The sequence below is a fragment of the Phyllobates terribilis genome, unplaced genomic scaffold (assembly GCF_046119375.1).
Source record: "Phyllobates terribilis strain yellow unplaced genomic scaffold, ASM4611937v1 Scaffold_4__5_contigs__length_816908805, whole genome shotgun sequence".
NCBI lineage: Eukaryota > Metazoa > Chordata > Amphibia > Anura > Dendrobatidae > Phyllobates > Phyllobates terribilis.
The window spans coordinates 701906260-701926312 of NW_027362764.1; the positions used below are offsets into that span (position 1 = coordinate 701906260).

Below are 20053 nucleotides of genomic sequence, written 5' to 3' on the forward strand. Positions count from 1 at the left end.
TTTTTTTTCACTGACTGTTTGTTTTTTTGTTGTTTTTTATAAAAGTGTTTCTATGTATAGTGTATACTTATAACATGGAATGCAACTGTACGGAATAGTGGGGGAGGGTGGGGTTAGGGGTTGTTTTTGTTTTTCTATCGACCCACCAAAAAAAAAGAGATAAAGAGAAAGATAGAGAAAAAAAAATACAGTATTTCTAACATACATACTTGAGTTTAAATAATGCTACATTAAAAATGAGTTCTCCTTAAAAATATAAAAAATCCTTCGATTTAGACAAATATGCAGTTGAGTGTAGTAGGAGTCTTCTCCTTTGACTGTCTGCAATAGGAGACTACTTAATACTTTAAGCTCGGCCCGTTCCTACGACCTGCTCCTTGCCAGTTTAAGGGGAATCCTCAGATGGTTTATGCACAATAAACCATGAACAGGGCCAGGTAGGGGGGGCTTCACCTGGTCAGGACTAAAAGCTAGGAGAGGTCGAAACGCGTAGACTTAGCGTTAAAGTGTCATTTTAATCTTTTTTCTTTTCTCCTTTTTTAACAAGCCTTAATAAATGAGAAGTTTTAAATATATACATTTTTTTCTGGCTGCTGGATTGTTTTGTTTTCCTCTTTTTTCAGGGGGCTTCACCAAACCACTGTGGGTACAGATCAGTTTAGAAATGTTGCGAAAATCCATATTTTTCCAAAAAGTAAACGAGCCGGCGAGGGTGGCCCTAGTCCTGGCATATGCCCAGCTCTCCTGTCTAAACCCTGGCTCCTTTCACTTGTTGGACAGCCTCACCATTGTCACGTGCCACTGTGGTCTTGTACACATGCCAAATGCAGCTGTCCATCAAGGCAAAGTGGGCAACGCGAGGCATGGTTTAGAAAGAACAATCGACCATGCTAAGGGGCAATTGCCAGCTCATTTATATATTAGTAAAAGATGATTTTTCTTAACATTCCTAAATTGATCTCAAGTCATGCAGGAATTCAAATTTTTTATATTTTTTTTTTGATTTATTTATTTCTAGGCGTAGTGTTCCTTTAAAGGTATTCTGTCACGCTTCATAAACCTGACAAAGCGGAATCTAATGCCAGTGCTAACACAGTCTAACATATTGCTAAATGTAAAACATAATAATGGCAATGAATGCCAACATGGTACCAATTATATACACATTGTATCCGTATAAATGGATTCCAGAGTGTGCATTTCACATGTGCCTGGTCATGAATGCCTAATCTGGAAACTCTACACAAAAGTACAGATAAGCAAGTAGCAAACTGTGCCAGTTTCCAGCATCAGTCCAAGCCCTGCAGGGTATTGTTCCATTTGTTCCATACATAATTTACTCATTGTGGAGATGACACAGCTGCGAGCGCGTTCTTATAAGTTAGACATACAGGTGCATCTCACTAAATTAGAATATCATCAAAAAGTTAATTTATTTCAGTTCTTCAATACAAAAAGTGAAACTCATATTATACAGAGTCATTACACACAGAGTGATCTATTTCAAGTGTTTATTTCTGTTAATGTTGATGATTATGGCTTACAGCCAATGAAAACACAAAAGTCATTATCTCAGTAAATTAAAATACTTTATAACAACAGCTTGAAAAATGTTTTTAAAATCCAAAATGTAGCCCTGCTGAAATGTATGTTCAGTAAATGCACTCAATACTTGGTCGGGGCTCCTTTTGCATCAGTTACTGCATCAATGCGGCGTGGCATGGAGGCGATCAGCCTGTGGCACTGCTGAGGTGTTATGGAAGCCCAGGTTGCTTTGATAGCAGCCTTCAGCTCGTCTGCATTGTTGGGTCTGGTGTCGCTCATCTTCCTCTTGACAATACCCTATAGATTCTCTATGGGGTTAAGGTCAGGAGAGTTTGCTGCCAATCAAGCACAGTGATACTGTTGTTTGTAAACCAGGTATTGGTACTTTTGGCAGTGTGGACAGGTGCCGAGTCCTGCTGGACAATGACATTTCCATCTCCAAAAAGCTTGTCGGCAGAGGGAAGCATGAAGTGCTCTAAAATTTCCTGGTAGATGGCTGCGCTGACTTTAGTCTTGATAAAACACAGTGGACCTACACCAGCAGATGACATGGCTCCCCAAACCATCACTGATTGTGGAAACTTCACACTAGACCTCAAGCAGCTTGGATTGTGGCCTCTCCACTCTTCCGCCAGACTCTGGGACCTTGATTTCCAAATGAAATGCACAATTTACTTTGCATTTAATTAGTGTCAATGACTGCCTTCTGGACACTTGTCAAGTCAGCAGTCTTCCCCATGATTGTGGAGCCTACTGAAACAGACTAAGGGACCTTTTTAAATGCTTAGGAAGCCTTTGCAGGTGTTTTTTGTTAATTATTCTAATTTACCGAGTTACTGACTTTTGTGTTTTCATTGGCTGTAAGCCATAATCATCAACATTAACAGAAATAAATCACTCTGTTTGTAATGACTCTATATAATATGAGTTTTACTTTTTGTACTGAAAAACTGAAATAAATTAACTTTTTGATGATATTCTAATTTAGTGAGATGCACCTGTAGATAAGAAGCTGCGTGCATCAAACCCACGCAAAGCTACATTCTCACCTCAGAAACAAGGACGGACTCCTCAAAACAATTCCCTTCCAGATGGACGTTCGTCATCAACAGATCACCACAGGGTGTAAGATCAGAGATAAAAGTGTCAACTATTGCATACCATCACAGAATGTTGCAGCTGCAGTGAATGTCCGCTATGGATAATAAACAAGTTGTAATATTGTTGATATGCACCCGTTAAAGAGTTAACAGTCCTTGCAAATGTTATTAACCTGCAGATATAGGGTTAATCTGCAAGGTAATAGCACTACAATGCTGTCTGACCACCTTACTGAAAGAGTGGCTACTGCGAGGAAATTAACTGTATCTTTCACTTTCACCCTTGAGCCTGTTCTCACCTTCCTGACCAGGCCAAATTCTACAATTCTGACCAGTCTCAATTTATGTGGTAATAACTCTTGAACGCTTTAACGGCTCCCACTGATGAGATTGTTTTTTTTACGACACATTGTACTTTATGTTAGCGGTAAATTTATTTTTTGAGCTTATTTGTGAAAATATCAGAATTTTTGCAAAAATGTCGCTCTTTTCAATCTACTCATTTTTATACCCTTAAACCAGATAGTTATACCACACAAAATAGTTAATACATAACTTTTACCACATGTCTACTTTACATCAGCATCATGTTTTAAACATTTTTTTCCTTAGGAAGTTAGAAGGGTTAAAAGGTAAATCAGCATTTTTTCCTTTTTCCAAAAAAATTTACGAAACCTTTTTTTTTTTTAGGGACCACATCACATTTGAAGTGACATTGAAGGACCCAGATGGCAGAAAATACCAAAAAGTGACACCATTCTAAAAACTACACCCCTCAAAGTACTCAAAAGCACATTCAAGAATTGTATTACCCTTTTGGTGCTTCACAGGAATTAAAGTAGTATGGAAAGAAAAAATGAAAATTTTACTTTTTCCTGCAAAAATGTTTCTTTAGCCCCAAATTTTGCATTTCCACAAGGGTGACAGGAGAAAACGGACAATATCAATTTTTGTGCAATTTCTCAAGAGTACACCAATACACCATATGTGGTGGAAAACTACAGCTTGAGCAAACGTCAGGGTTCTGAAGGGAAGGAGCATCGTTTGACTTTTGAAACGCAAAATTGTCTTAAATAGGTAGGGTTCTCTATGTCGCTTCTGCAGAGCCCCAGATGTGCCTAAACAGTGGAAACCCCCCCCAGAAGTGATCCCATTTTGGAAACTACACCCCTCAAGGAACTTAGAGGTGCGGTGAGCATCTTGAACATACAGGTGCTTCATAGAATTTTATAATGTCGAGCCATGAAAATAAAAAAAATAAATTTTTCCCACAAAATGTTTGTTTTGCCCCAAATTTTTCATTTTCACAATGGTAACCGGAGAAAATGGACTGCACAATTTGTTGAGCAATTTCTTTCGACTACGTCGATACCCCCATATGTGGTGGGGAACTACTGTTTGGGCACACTGCAGGGCTCGGAAGGTAAGGAGCGGCAACTGAATACTGGCTGGAATAGATTGCGGATGCCATGTCACATTTAAAAAGCCTCTGACCTGCTAAAAAAGGAGAAACCCTTACAATTGACCCAAATTTTGGAAACTACACCTCTCAAGGAATTCAACTTGGGATGCACTGAGCATTGTTAACCTACAGGCAATTTACAGAATTGTAAAACATTAGGCTGCGTAAATGGAAAAATTATAATTTTTTCCATTAAATGTTGCTTTGGCCCCAAGTTTTTAATTTTTAAAAGGGATAATAGGAGTAAATGAACAGTACAATTTGCTACGCAATTTCTCTTGACCATATGTGGTCAAAAACTCAGAATGTCAAAAGCTCAGAAGGGAATAAGTGCCATATTGGAGTTTAGCTGGAATGGTTTTAGGATGCCATGTCACATTGGCAGAACTTCCAAAAGGTGCCACAAAAGCAGAACCACCCCACCCATCATGCCCCAATTTTAAAAACTTCACCCTCCCCCCATTGAATTCATATAGGGGTGCATTGAGCATGTTGACACCACATGTGCCTCAAAGAGTTTTAGACCATTGGGCTGTGAGGAAAGAATAATTACATTTTTACAACTAAAATGTTGTTTTAGCCCCAAGTTTAAAATTTTTATAAGGGCTAATAGGAAAAATGGACCTCACAGTGTGTTGTGCAATTTTTCCCGAGTGCGCCAATACCCTACGTGTAAATCGGGAAATACTGTGGAAAACTCAGAAAGGAAGAAGCGCCATATTGTAGTGCAGATTTTACTGTTCTGGTTAGGGGGTGCCATGATCCACTGGAACCCCTGAGGTGCTAGTACAGCAGAACTCCCCCATAAGTAACCCCATTTTACAAACTAAACCTCTTAATGAATTCATCTAAGGTTACAGTGATCATATAGACTCCACAGGTGTCTCACAAAATTTTATACCATTGGGCAGTGAAGAAAAAATAATTACATTTTTACCACAAAAAAAAAAATATTTTAGCCCAATATTAAATTTCCACATGGGGAAATGTGTAAAAAATGTCACCAAAATTTGTCACACAATTTCTGCTGAACGTGGCAATACCCCATATGTGGCTGTACAGTACTGCTTAGCCACACGGCAAGATTCAGGAGGGAAGGAGAGCTATTTGACTCTTGGAATAAATCAGAGGATAGTATGCGGACTCCATATACAGCGCCCCTACGTACTAGAAATGCAGAAACCTCCCTCAATTGACCTCATTTTAGAAAAGACACCCCTCTAGGAATTTATCTACAGGTGTAGTGATAATTTTGACTCCATTGGTGTTTTCCAGAAACAAGCAGCAGTGGATGATGCAGAGTGAAAATTGCCTATCAGCCATTGTAGTGCCCAGCTCGTACTTCTGGAGACATGCACCAGTAAGTAAATCGGGCTCTCATCCCTACAGAAATTCCAAACATGTGGACGCCAAATGTGGTTTAGGCACACGGGCTCAAAAGGGAGGAAACATTTGGATTTGGGAGCACAGAATTTGCTGGATTTCTTTTGTGGGGAAAGGAGCCACAATGCTTTTCTAGAGCCTTTGTATTACCAGTAACGTGGAAGATGACGGACCTGAGTGGGCACTTGCTTTTTTTGTGGATTGAGCTGAAGCTTTTATTGGGAACATTCTATATAACACTTGGGATCACATTTATCCTGTGCTCTACGCTGAGCACTTACATAGGGGTTTACATCTAAATCTCCTTTATGAAGTGATTTAGATGAAACCACCGAGGGATCCATTCACTATAATGAGGCAGCAGAGTTACTCTGGACTCCATCTGGCTTCTGTTCAGCCGTGCCCTTTTCAGAGGTGAACAAAACCCCTTTAATCCCAACAGCCATACCACACAAAAACATTACTAAATAACATTTCCCTCATGTCTGCTTTACATCAGCACCATTTGTAAAGTGTTCTTTTATTTTGTTAGCATTTTAGAAGGTTTAAAAATGTAGCAGTAATTTTTCATTTTTTCAAGGAAATTTACAAAACTTATTTTTATAGGGACCTGTTCAGTTTTAAAGTGACTTTGGGGGTCCTATATGTTGGAAACCACCCAAAAGTGATGCCATTTTAAAGACCACACCCCTCAACGTATTTAAAATTGCTTTCAGGTAGTTCATTAACCCTTCTGGTTCTTTTCAGGAAGTAATGGAAAGTTGCATGACAATGAAACAGTTTATTTTTCCCACGTAAATTTTGATAACTTCTGTACAGGCCGCTATAGCCAGTAAACGCTAAGGCCATTAATTGACAGTTACCTGCCATGGCAAACATCAGAACCACACAATCAAGATCTCTGGGTGCCAATGAGGTTAAAGAGGAAACCCCCACACTCTGTTAACTATTTACATTCTGTAGTCACTGTTGACAGCAGAATCTAAGGGGTTAAACATCCATGGTGGGTGCCAACACTGATCGTGGCTGATGCAGCAAGTTGTCAGCTATAGTGTACAGGTGACAGTTACAGGATTGTCACCTGTTGGTCTCTTATATCGCAGGTCAGTAAAAAGACGTCTATTGGTCACTAAGGGGTTAAGAAGTCTTCATTACTAGTGGGAAAAAAAATACAAAAAAAAATTCTGTACATTTTTAGGGAGATGAGTTGACGTTTTCAATGGTACCATTTTGAGGCATATGAACGTTTTCTATAACTAGTTTATTATTTACATTCTACATTAGGAATTGGGAAACTTTTAGGGAATGTGCACACAATACCTCTCACACTCAGCCAAATTCTCTTACTAGGAAGATGCTTCAGGGCACGTTGCAAATTTTTGTCCTAAAATGTCTGGGCGTTTTTTGAACATTTCCTGAGCAATTGACGTTTTTGACGGCTTATGTTTTTTAGGGGTTTTGTTGCAAGCATTTTTCCATAATTTTTGGGCTGTCTTTTGCACTAGCATTTTTCGTTTATTTGTTTTTTTCTCCATTCAACAAATGGAGAAACTACTAGCTGTTTCTGAAGCAAAAGCGCTGGGAAAACCCGTGAATAAACACTCATGCGACTTCCGAGCCTTCCTTATGACTAGTAAAGTATGGAGCGTCTTCAGAGCAGAAAACGGAATGGTCAGCTCTCTTGTTTTAACCTCTTGGAGTCTTTTGAAACCGATTGTCCGGTTTCGGACTGCAGATCCTTTTTTTCTCCCAGACAAACTGCCACCACCAGAGAAGTCTAGCGGCTGTCTTCTAATGGAGAACAAAAATGCAATCGGCCGAATGAGCCCTCCTGTTTATGGAAGAGCTGGCCGAGTATGCGGCATTAGAATCTATGAGATATGGAAATCAGATAGCAGCCCCACTAGGGTCAGGGGCTAATGGCAATGTGTCTGTACAGTGCTGCAGAATAAATTGGTACTAAGTAAGCAAAATGTTCACAAATTATGTCATTACTCATCCCTAATTACACTAAAATGACAGAAAATGCCCTTTGTCCAAATCAATACATACCTATACATGCATTAAAGAAATCTCACAATTGTGTAAGAATTATTCTACAGTAGTTAAACCATCATGTGTATAACATGACGCCTAATTTAGATTAAATAAGACAAATCTTTGGTTGATCCGTCCTAAACGGAGGATTAGGATTAAATTATAATTTCCAGAATCGCCCTTAACCCTGGCAATGCTGATGTGGCCTGGGATTGTCATAACCTCCTGCATGTGTGCAGTGTATTTATCAGGCGGAAGCAATGCTTGTTTGCGAGGAATCCACGGTTTCCTCTCTGCCAGAACACTTGTTTTAAAAAGCCATGTTAGACTTCTATTTAAAGCTCGAGCTTGGCCAAGGAGGAAATGGCCTGTTGGCAATAGATTGACTTTGTGGCAGTGCCAACTGGCCTGCAGCTAAACAGTGTGCAGGATCATTTCAACATGCATTCCCCAGTAACAAAAATTGTACTTTACATAAATACTGAAGAGTATGGCCCTGCTCCAGGAAAAGCAAAGACAATAAGCCCAGGCCTGCGAGCTCGCCTTTATCGGATGAATGTCAGAAGAAAAACAAAGTCCCACAATCTAAAGAAGTCAACACATGTCCAGGAAGCTTGTGAGGTCAGAGCAGAGAGAAAACCAGAAAGAGGAAAGAAATCTTGATACTTTTACGGTAATTTACTATTGAGAGCTCAGAGCTAGATTAGTGAACACCGCAACGGCTACTTAAAGCGACACACAGGCTAGAACGGCTGAATGGTTTTCGCATTGAATGGTTTCCGATTTCAAAATTAAAATTTATAAAATCAAACTTTTTAGGAACTTTTGAGTTAACAGAAAGATGTTCCAGTACCTTGGAGTGAAGAGTCATTACAAAGCGCCTGTCTTGCATTACACTGGCAACTGAATGATATAAATATGTACTACTTAATTTCTCCTGTGGGGGAGCTATAGGAACATGTAACACTTAATGTTGGTTTTCGCCAGAAATAAGAGTCCAAAAAAAAGGGATACTTTGCATTCTGGTTATTATAAATGGACTTTTAAAAGGGAATATGTCAGCAGGCTTTTGCTATGTAATCTGAGAGCATCATAATGTAGGGGGAGAGACCCCAATTCTAGTGATGTGTCACTCTATTGGTCATTTTCATACAATTGTCTTCTCTGCAGCAGATCTCTGAATGCTGAGCCCTGTATAACCCCGCCCACACCACTGATTGGCAGCTTTCTGTGTACACTGTATATTGACAGAAAGCTGCTAATCAGAAGTGGTACAGGGCTCGACCAGGAGGTACAAAACCCCTGCAGTGATAATCTGCTGATAAAACACTGATTTTATTGAAACAGCAACACACAGCCTAGCAAGTGTAACATCGCTGGAATCAGGGTCCCTGCCCCTACGTCATGGTGCTCTCAGATTATAATGCAAAAACCTTTCGTCAGATACCTTTCATCAAAGGACCACCGCGAGACCAACAGGGACCACCTGAGGTTAGAACAGGTGAATTTTATGATTATATAAAATTATATTTTTACAATATACAGTACAGACCAAAAGTTTGGACACGCCTTCTCATTTAAAGATTTTTCTGTATTTTCATGACTATGAAAATTGTACATTCACACTGAAGGCATCAAAACTATGAATTAACACATGTGGAATTATATACTTAAAAAAGTGTGAAACAACTGAAAATATGTCTTATATTCTAGGTTCTTCAAAGTAGCCACCTTTTGCTTTGATGACTGCTTTGCACACTCTTGGCATTCTCTTGATGAGCTTCAAGAGGTAGTCACCGGAAATGGTTTTCACTTCACAGGTGTGACCAGTCAGGTTTAATAAGTGGGATTTCTTGCCTTATTAATGGGGTTGGGACCATCAGTTGTGTTGTGCAGAAGTCTGGTGGATACACAGCTGATAGTCCTACTGAATTGACTGTTAGAATTTGTATTATGGCAAGAAAAAAAGCAGCTAAGTAAAGAAAAACTAGTGGCCATCATTACTTTAAGAAATGAAGGTCAGTCAGTCCAAAAAATTGGGCAAACAATGAAAGTGTCCCCAAGTGCAGTTGCAAAAACCATCAAGCGCTACAAAGAAACTGGCTCACATGAGGACCGCCCCAGGAAAGGAAGACCAAGAGTCACCTCTGCTTCTGAGGATAAGTTTATCAGAGTCACCAGCCTCAGAAATCGCAGGTTAACAGCAGCTCAGATTAGAGACCAGGTCAATGCCACAAAGAGTTCTAGCAGCAGACACGTCTCTACAACAATTGCAGCAGGCCTTCATGGTAAAATAGCTGCTAGGAAACCACTGCTAAGGACAGGCAACAAGCAGAAGAGACTTGTTTGGTCTAAAGAACACAAGGAATGGACATTAGACCAGTGGAAATCTGTGCTTTGGTCTGAGGAGCCCAAATTTGAGATCTTTGGTTCCAACCACAGTGTCTTTGTGCGACGCAGAAAAGGTGAACGGATGGACTCTACATGCCTGGTTCCCACCGTGAAGCATGGAGGAGGAGGTGTGATGGTGTGGGGGTGCTTTGCTGGTGACACTGTTGGGGATTTGTTCAAAATTGAAGGCATACTGAACCAGCATGGCTACCACAGCATCTTGCAGAGGCATGCTATTCCATCCGGTTTGCGTTTAGTTGGACCATCATTTATTTTTCAACAGGACAATGACCCCAAACACACCTCCAGGCTGTGTAAGGGCTATTTGATCAAGAACGAGAGTGATGGGGTGCTACGCCAGATGACCTGGCCTCCACAGTCACCAGACCTGAACCCAATCGAGATGGTTTGGGGTGAGCTGGACCGCAGAGTGAAGGCAAAAGAGCCAACAAGTGCTAAGCATCTCTGGGAACTCCTTCAAGATTGTTGGAAGACCATTTCCGGTGACTACCTCTTGAAGCTCATCAAGAGAATGCCAAGAGTGTGCAAAGCAGTCATCAAAGCAAAAGGTGGCTACTTTCAAGAACCTAGAAAATAAGACATATTTTCAGTTGTTTCACACTTTTTTGTTAAGTATATAATTCCACATGTGTTAATTCATAGTTTTGATGCCTTCAGTGTGAATGTACATTTTCATACTCATGAAAATACAGAAAAATCTTTAAATGAGAAGGTGTGTCTTAACTTTTGGTCTGTATTGTATATATTGATGTGAATTCATTGGCAGGACGCAGTCCAGTGGCCAAGTCACTACATTGTGGAGCCCTGAGAACTATCTCCAAACTCCTGACATGGCTCCTATTTTGAAAGGCCAGCTAATCAAAAGAAGGTCCATGGATGCCGGGATGTAGGAGATGGCCACAAATTACTCACTTGGCTGCTGGACTGGGTCCTGCCAAACAATTTTCCACAATTCTGATTATGAACTCTCCTGCACTTACAGTACCCAATTTTTTAGATCCACCCCCCCCCCAAACATTAGTATGATTTTGTAGCCCATTAAAAAATAAGCCAGTCAATCTGTTAAGGACCATGAAGCACTGTCCCTGCAAATCGCTTTGTGAATTTGTGTCAGGAAGTGCATTGGGGAGTGATGATGCACTTACAGCTTCTTAGCAGCACGCTGTATTTCCTGCCAGTACCTTTCTGTGGCCGACTGACAGGTCAGGGACCATATATCACAGCAAACGACATGCCAATAAACCAGGGTAGGGTACTGCTAGGTATGGAAAGACAGCGTGAGGCTGAGAAGCTGTAAGTGCATCGTCACACCCCAATGCACTTCCAGACAGGTATATACAGAACTTCAAAACACAATTTTTCGCTGCAGGAGCAGAACTTTGGGATCATAAAGGGATCAACTGGCATATATTTTAAGGGGGCACAGAGTCATATAAATAATTTGAGGGGGGTTAAAGATTCTCACAAATTATATTTAAAATTAGGCAAATGGAGCACACCAACAACAAGTCATCTTTAGATTAGAAATTGTTCTCGTTTTACTACAGTTTTGATATTAATGACATCACCGCTTCAAATTAACGAGCATTTTACACATCCCCAATCAGACTATGAAAAGATTTCCGCTCTTGCCTAAGTCTTGACGTTCGTGTCCCTTTAATACTCCCTACTTAGCTTGTTATCCACCAGGAGGACGTGGCCCATTATAAGCGGTAGTTTAATTGGAGAGGTACAAGTCTACCCTCGGCTTATCTGATTATCGGCATTAAAAAGGGATTTCGTCTTTTCCATTTTTTGTCGCTACATCTTAAAAACTCATGTTTCGGAAATTAGCCGCTTACCTTTATGTACCCGGTGCAGCTAAATGAAATTAAGAGGTTTGAGTGATTCCAGCTGCGTACGGGTGATTACATTAAGCTAGAAAATATTACACTGGAAATCAGGCTAGGGCAATCAAATAATTAATCTGTAATCAATACAGGCCGCTCGCTGAACAGATTTTCTATTTCATACGGTTGCATTAAATTTCACTGATTGCAGAGAATGAGCGATTTTCCCCTTCCTCCAAAAATGCCTATTTCTGTTCAGCTTTATTTTTATCCCCAGCTTATTATTTCCTGCCTCTTGGATGAGAGCATTCCCAAAACTGCTCTCCACTAAACTTCTTGGCCTTCTGAACCCGTAACATCACAGTGGGAAACAGAAAACTAAACGGCAATGGACATATTGGGATCATTAATGACTCGGACACATCCAGTAGAAAGGCCACTTACAAACGTAAAGACAACACGCAAAACAGTACAAGATGAAACATACAGTCGTGCTCTCTCGTCTGGTGGCTCACAATATTAAAGCAGTAGAAATAGGATATTTCTTCAGCAGAAACCACAGATTTTGCAATTGTAAGTCAGGAGAGACTTCCACGCCCAAGAATGAGGAATCCAGCCTATTTGCCCAATTAGTGCATATGGCTATGACAGAAAGGCCCTCAGAGTAGGATCCCTCTAGTTACAAGAACGAGGCGGAACTGATGCTCTGGAGGACCAGGCCCATTTGTCCATGTTGGGGTTCTCACGGCAGCTTTGTTGTACGGCCAACAGCAGCTTCCTTGGGCTTTAATCAAAAAATGCATCATCTATGATCAATAAACTATTTTTATACTTTGAGGGGCATTCCAATCTCCAAGATACTATCCCAATACGTACAGCATTGATGTAAAAATGTTAACAACAACAATAATAACAATAAATAATATTATTATAAGCAAATACCGCCAATTAGAAATGTATTGGAGTTATTCTGATTCACCATGTTGCTTACCCCATGTGCAGGGCATTGCAGTAGCTTAGGTATCAATGGTCACAACCACTAACAGCTAACTGTCACTATGAGTGGTTGTAACCATGGAATACTTAAAGGGGTATTTCCATCTCCAAGATCCTATCCCAAAATGCAGTAGGTTTAATAATAGTAATATTAGCAAATGCCTCCAACTAGAAATGTAGTATAGTTTTTCTGGTTCTTCATGTGCAGGGCATTGCAGGACCTTAGGTATCCATGGTTACGACCACTGATATAGTGACAGTTAGTTAGCTAGTTGTTAGTGGTCATAACTATGGATACCTAAGGTCCTGCAATGTCTGCACATGAGGAAAGAGACAAAGCGAAACAGAAAAACTATACTACATTTATAATTGGAGATATTTGGTTTTACTATTATTATTATTATTATTATTATTATTATTGCACCTACTGTATATTGGGATAGATAAGATCTTGTAGATGCAAATACCCCTTTCAGCTACTGCAATGCCCTGCACATGGGGTAAGTGACTTAGCGAATCAGAAGAACTGTACTACATTTCTAATTGGAGGAATTTGCTATTATTACACCTTCTACACCCACTAACAGCTAACTGTCACTATGAGTGGTTGTAACCATGGAATACCTAAGCTACGCAATGCCCTGCACAAGGGGTAAGATGTGCAGGGCATGGGACTACCCCTTTAAGATGGCCCAGTGATCAGCTCCAGATGCACCCAGCCATACATTTTTCCAACATGCAATATATAAATGGGCTGCGTGTGCCAAATTAAGAATCGCTTGTGTAAAAGCTCTCTTGACGCTCATATATCCTAAATAGGTGGGTGGGAAGTCATTGATATGGGGTCAAAACCGCTGTAACCTAAACTGCTGAACATGAAAAATTTGGTGAGAGGTCCTATTTAAAAGCAAAGGCCTCTACAACACAATAGCTTGGTACAAAGAGTAAAGTAAGGAAGCATATGGACGTGATATCTGTATAAAGTCTGTAAGAGAAAACATCTAGTCTGGTGATCTAGGTGATTACCCACCATAGCCCTCAGCACTCCGGAAACCAATGCTCTGGAGTCGTGTTCATGGCACAGAATGGGGAAGGCCAGCTGACGCGCTCCTATCTCAGCCAGTCCCCCAGACAATACATGGAGCAGAAGCGTGCATGCTTGAGAATAGCTCCATTCATACTAGGACTCCAAAGCCCCATTCTGAGGACCGGTGGGGATACAGCAAGTTATCATTTTTCCTAAGGTTAGGTAGTAAGTTACTCTGGTGGGCATTCCCTTTAATAATACTCTCAGACATAGATTCTATTGACGACAAAGTGACAATTGTAGGGTTATAAATGACTCAGAACTCGCTTACCCTCATTGGGTGAATATCGGCATAAGGCGGCTTTCCTTCTGCCATTTCTATTGAAGTAATTCCCAGGGACCAAATATCCGCTACACAGTTGTACCCAATCTCTTGTATCACTTCAGGAGCCATCCAGAACGGGGTCCCAATTACTGTATTGCGTTTTGCCATTGTGTCCTATTCAAAAAAAATAAAACTTTTTGGATAGTCCACCATAAAATTAAGAGACATCCATCTCCTCCTATGGCACTTACAGTCAACTGGCCCGCAACTCCAAAATCTGCCAGTTTAGCGTGACCTTCCGTGTTAAGGAGGATATTCCCGGCCTTTATATCTCTGTGGATCTTCCTCATAAAGTGTAAGTATTCAAGTCCTTTGAGCGTGGATTTAAGTATCGTAGCAATTTCATCCTCCGTTAGCTGAAAAACAAACCAGATATTCATTTTTTTGTTTTGTTTTTTATGAAAAATACACAAGTTTACAGTACACTACAATACTCGAAATGCAACAACGAAGCAAAATTCAAATTTTTGAGCTGTATGTATGGCTAAAGTGTAACCGTCGATTTAATTATTATTTCATAAATCAATAGTACACATAAAACAAAGCAAATCTGTAATACACTGCTCAAAAAAGCTTGTGGCTTGGCACAATAAAGCTCCCATCAATCTGTAATGTGAAAGGTGTGGGTTCAAGACCTGAGTAGACACTAAAAATAAAAAATTGTAATTGCTTATTACTTTTAATACTTTTAGGCTACATTACCACGATCAGGAACAGCAGCGCTTTGGATGCAGCGTATTCTCGCTGCATCCAAAACACTGCGTTATAATCACGCAGGTAAATCTGCATGTGTTCACTAAACCATGTGGCGTTACCGCATCTAATGACATTCTACTGTGGAAATTTCATAGTGGAGACTAAGTCCCATCCATTGTGCTTGTTATGTAGAACGCAGCATTTTGGACACAGTGCAGGTGAGCTGCGTCCAAAACACTGCTCTTCCTGATCGTGGGCTCAAAACCTTATAGGAACAAGATAAATATTTTTCTTCACCTCAGTATAAAGGCACCATAAAAATACATTGTTATATATACACTCCTCAAAAAAATAAAGGGAACACTTAAACAACAGAATATAACTCCAAGTACATCAAACTTCTGTGAAATCAAACTGTCCACTTAGGAAGCAACACCACATCTCAGTACCAATGCTTTCTGGCTGATGTTTTGGTCACTTTTGAATGTTAGTTGTGCTTTCACACTGGTGGTTGCAAGAGACGGACTCTACAACCCACAGAAGTTGCTCAGGTAGTGCAGCTCATCCAGGATGGCACATCAATGCCAGCTGTGGCAAGAAGGTTTGCTGTGTCTGTCAGCGTTGTGTCCAGAGGCTGGCGGCGATACCAGGAGACAGGCCAGTACACCAGGAGACGTGCAGGGGGCCGTAGGAGGGCAACAACCCAGCAGCAGGACCGCTGCCTCCGCCTTTGTGCAAGGAGGAACAGGAGGAGCACTGACAGAGCCCTGTAAAATGACCTCCAGCAGGCCACAAATGTGCATGTGTCTGCACAAACTGTTAGAAACCGACTCCATGAGGGTGGTATGAGGGCCCGACGTCCACAGATGGGGGACGTGCAGGACGCTTGGGATTTGAAACAGAACACCAGGATTGGCAAAGTCACCATTGGCGCCCTGTGCTCTTCACAGAAGAAAGCAGGTTCACACGGAGCACATGTGACAGAGTCTGGAGACGCCGTTGAGAGCGATCTGCTGCCTGCAACATCCTTCAGCATGACATGTTTGGCAGTGGGTCAGTAATGGTGTGGGGTGGCATTTCTTTGGAGGGCCGCACAGCCCTCCATGTGCTCGCCAGAGTTAGCCTGACTGCCATTAGGTACCGAGATGAGATCCTCAGACCCCTTGTGAGACCGTATGCTGGTGCAGTTGGCCCTGGGTTCCTCCTAATGCAGGACAATGCCAGACCTAATGTGGCTGGAGTGTGTCAGCAGTTCCTGCAAGATGAAGGCATTGAAGATATGGACTGGCCGCCCGTTCCCCAGACCTGAATCCGATTGAGCCCATCTGGGACATCATGTCTCGCTCCATCCACCAATGTCACGTTGCACCACAGACTGTCCAGGAGTTGGCGGATGCTTTAGTCCAGGTCTGGGAGGAGATCCCACAGGAGACCATCCGCAACCTCATCAGGAGCATGCCCAGGCGTTGTAGGGAGGCCATACTGAAGGATGTTGCAGGCAGCAGATCGCTCTCCACGGCGTCTCCAGACTCTGTCACATCTGTCACATGTGCTCAGTGTGAACCTGCTTTCATCTGTGAAGAGCACAGGGTGCCAGTGGCGACTTTGCCAATCCTGGTGTTCTGTGGCAAATGCCAAGCGTCCTGCACGGTGTTGGGCTGTGAGCACAACCCCCATCTGTGGACGTCGGGCCCTCCCTCATACCACCCTCATGGAGTCGGTTGCTGACAGTTTGCCCAGACACATGCACATTTGTGGCCTGCTGGAGGTCATTTTGCAGGGCTCTGGCAGTGCTCCTCCTGTTCCTTCTAGCATAAAGGCGGAGGTAGTGGTCCTGCTGCTGGGTTGTTGCCCTCCTACGGCCCCCCTCCACGTCACTTGGTGTACTGGCCTGTCTCCTAGTAGCGCCTCCAGCCTCCGGACACTACGCTGACAGACACAGCAAACCTTCTTGCCACAGCTTGCATTGATGTGTCATCCTGGATGAGCTGCACTACCTGAGCAACTTCTGTGGGTTGTAGAGTCCATCTCTTGCTACCATGAGTGTGAAAGCACAACCAACATTCAAAAGTGACCAAAACATCAGCCAGAAAGCATTGGTACTAAGATGTGGTCTGTGGTCCCCACCTGCAGAACCACTCCTTTATTGAGGGTGTCTTGATAATTGCCAATAATTTCCATCTATTGTCTATTCCATTTGCACAACAGCATGTGAAATTGATTGTCAATCAGTGTTGCTTCCTAAGTGGACAGTTTGATTTCATAGAAGTTTGATTACTTGGAGCTATATTCTGTTTAAGTGTTCCCTTTATTTTTTTGAGCAGTTTATGAGAAATAGAAGATAAAAAAATAAATAAATAGAAAACAAAAGGGCAAGTGCAGGAAACTACAAATCTGCACTGCAGAGCGCCTCATTCAGTTATATTACGGCTCCATGGAGCACACAATGCTGAGATGTACAGAGGTACAAATACAACAGATGACAAAATATTATAGGGTAGCACACAAGTCTATCCTACAGAGCTGCAACACAGACTGTGTGCATGAAGCTGTATTGTGACCACATATTTAAAAAATAACACACTAAAAAGGCAGAAAATACACAAAAAAGGTAAAAACAATCTCCACCATCACCATTAATGTCACTCTTGACCAGATTTGTATTGCAATTAAAAACTGGAAATATGTATAAAGAAAAAAAAAAAACTTGTGCGTCTCAGATGCTCAGCCATGTCCCTGTCATGCTGTATGACAACTGGCTGCAGCAGAGCTCCCACTACATCTCGGCAATGAATTTATCTGTAAGGGATAAACATCAGACTTCCTACAAGGCTGACCTTTTTGGGTCATGCATAAAATGCATGCTGCAGATTAAATCACAGCTCAGCAGCATCTGGGACTGCTAGATCTGATGGCGAGCTGTGACTGCCAACGTCTGGGAAGTAGGGGCTAAAAGCGCACGCCTGAGAGAAGACTGAATAAAAAATGCCTTGTTAAACTGCAAGCAGAGATTTCACATAGTGCGCTCCTAAAGCAACAAATGTGAATATCTCTGCAATGGAGTGAGGCAGCACAAAACAGAAAAGAGTGACAAAATCAGTGGAGCTCAGAGATTTTTACAAGGTATTTAAAGGAAATCTGATAACTAATACATGCTGCCCAATCCACAGGAGCATGTATCAGGCACTGAATGCATGATTCAACTCTGAAACGCTGCGGCGTTTCATGAAAAAAAAAAAAAAAAAAAAACAACAACATGCTTTAAAAGCAGACTGGGACCAAGTAGTGCTATAGACTAGTCAGACAGGTGGGTCTCTGGTGGCTTCTCCCCACCTGCTACCCTTCAGTGACAGGTCTCTCTTTGCATGCATGTATAGGGACAGACCTATCAATCGGAGGGAAAAGCCGTCGGGGACTCACTTGTCTGACCAGTCTTCCGCGTGGCTGGGTCCTCAGCGGCTTTGAAAGTATATTTTTCCTTTGTAACATACATGGCTAAAATCAAGCAGCCCAATTTTTTGAGAAAGTGATAGGTTCTCTTTAAAAGGGGTTGTCCAGTCCAAATTGATAGGTCACTCTGTGTGACTGCAGAAATATGAATCCCCCCAGCGAACGCACTGTGCGCTGTGGGGGTTCGCCGGTTTCTGACTCCGGACCGGAGGAGGTATCTATGAGTTATAGATGCTCTCGGCCAGTGGGCGTGGCCTCGCTCTTCATACACTTGTATGGAGCAAGGCTGCAGCCTTCAGTTGGCCACGCCCACCGGATGGCCGCATACACTTGTATGGAGCGAGGCCACACCCACTAGATGGGCCCTTGCCTGGCGTGTATATATAACACATACATACAGTCCGGTAGCAGCTCAGAAACTGGCAAACCCGCAGTGCACAGTGGGTGCGCTAGGGGGATTCATAAGTCTGCAGTCACACAGAGTGACTGCAGACTTATCGATTTGGATCGGACAACCCCTTTAAGCATTTATTTCTAGGTTTAGTCTTCCTTTAACAAAAATGTTTTACCTTCTTATTCCCCCAATTAAAAAAAATAGCATAAGGCAAATGTAAAATATTGACATATGGAATAGCATTGTAATATATAAAATAATAAAGCATGCAAAAAAATATGCATGTATGTTTAAACTAAAGATGGTTGTGCATAATATTCATAGATTTCCAGAACTGAGAAATGACATGTTTACTGTAACATTTCTTTGCAGAAATAAGCAAAACCCAGCAGAGCAGTGCAGGTCCTTTACGCTAGAGGGGGCTGAAAACCTGCACAAATAATCGGCTTTTTCTAAGCTTCTTAAACAGCGAAAGGTTAAATGCTCTTTTCCATTTTCTCAATTCCCACTTCAAAGTCCCATTTAGGGTTGGCCGGCCCTGTAAGAATGCAATATCATGCTCTGCGGTAAGTGCAGATGTTTTTCCTGAGCAGCTGGAAAATGTACAATCTGCGTTATCTACTGTGATCAGCAAACATGGACGTTTCTGAGGTTTAACATGATTGCAAATCCGGCCATAATAAAATAAAGGCTGCTTCACCTACAGATTAAAGGAGACAGAAGCACAGAGGCAAACAAAAATCAGAGGGTTCCCATCAGCGGGGCTGGTAGCGCTGCAGGCTGTATGGTCAGAAAGGAGCATTGTGCAGGTCGGGAACAAACGCGTCGGGGAAGTAGAGGTGGTTGGTTCAGTGCTCACAAGATTGAAGGGTACGGATAAAAATGTATTTAGCCTGAATCCATTAACATTCCTTTCTCGTATTGCATTTACTTTCTCTTGTTTATGGTCACCACACATAATTTGTAATTTTCCAGTAGTTTCTATTTTTATGCAATCGAGATGTAAAACAATTATGGAGCTTATTAGAGAAGTTTCCACTGCAGACTTTCTCAGCGCTCTCCTGTTTCAGTGGATGGCGACCGTTAATTGAATAAAATGGTAAAATGGTCCCTAATACAATTATACAGAGCATATTGTCATTTACATAGGATCTGTACATGTATGTACGACACATACTTCACCTTCAGCTCCCAAGTTACATATTAATCGCTGAAGTGATGAGCTGCCCTTAGAAACTTGTACCACGTGATGACCATCGGCACATGTCCCTCCTGGCACTGTCCGTGGTACTGACAATGAGGATAGTGCAAAGTCACTGGACCCAAATATAATTGAG

At 41.7% G+C, this 20053-nt stretch overlaps 1 protein-coding gene across 1 annotated transcript in view; it reads right to left on the minus strand.

Annotated features, from left to right (window-relative positions):
* STK3 (serine/threonine kinase 3) overlaps nucleotides 1-20053 on the minus strand; it is a 231141-nt gene that overhangs the window by 162836 nt on the left and 48252 nt on the right. Inside the window, exons 5-6 of the mRNA XM_073679611.1 lie at nucleotides 14368-14532; nucleotides 14123-14290 (exon numbers count right to left, since the gene is read on the minus strand). Of these exons, the coding sequence (XP_073535712.1) occupies nucleotides 14123-14290; nucleotides 14368-14532 (333 nt within the window). The remainder of the gene's footprint in view (nucleotides 1-14122; nucleotides 14291-14367; nucleotides 14533-20053) is intronic.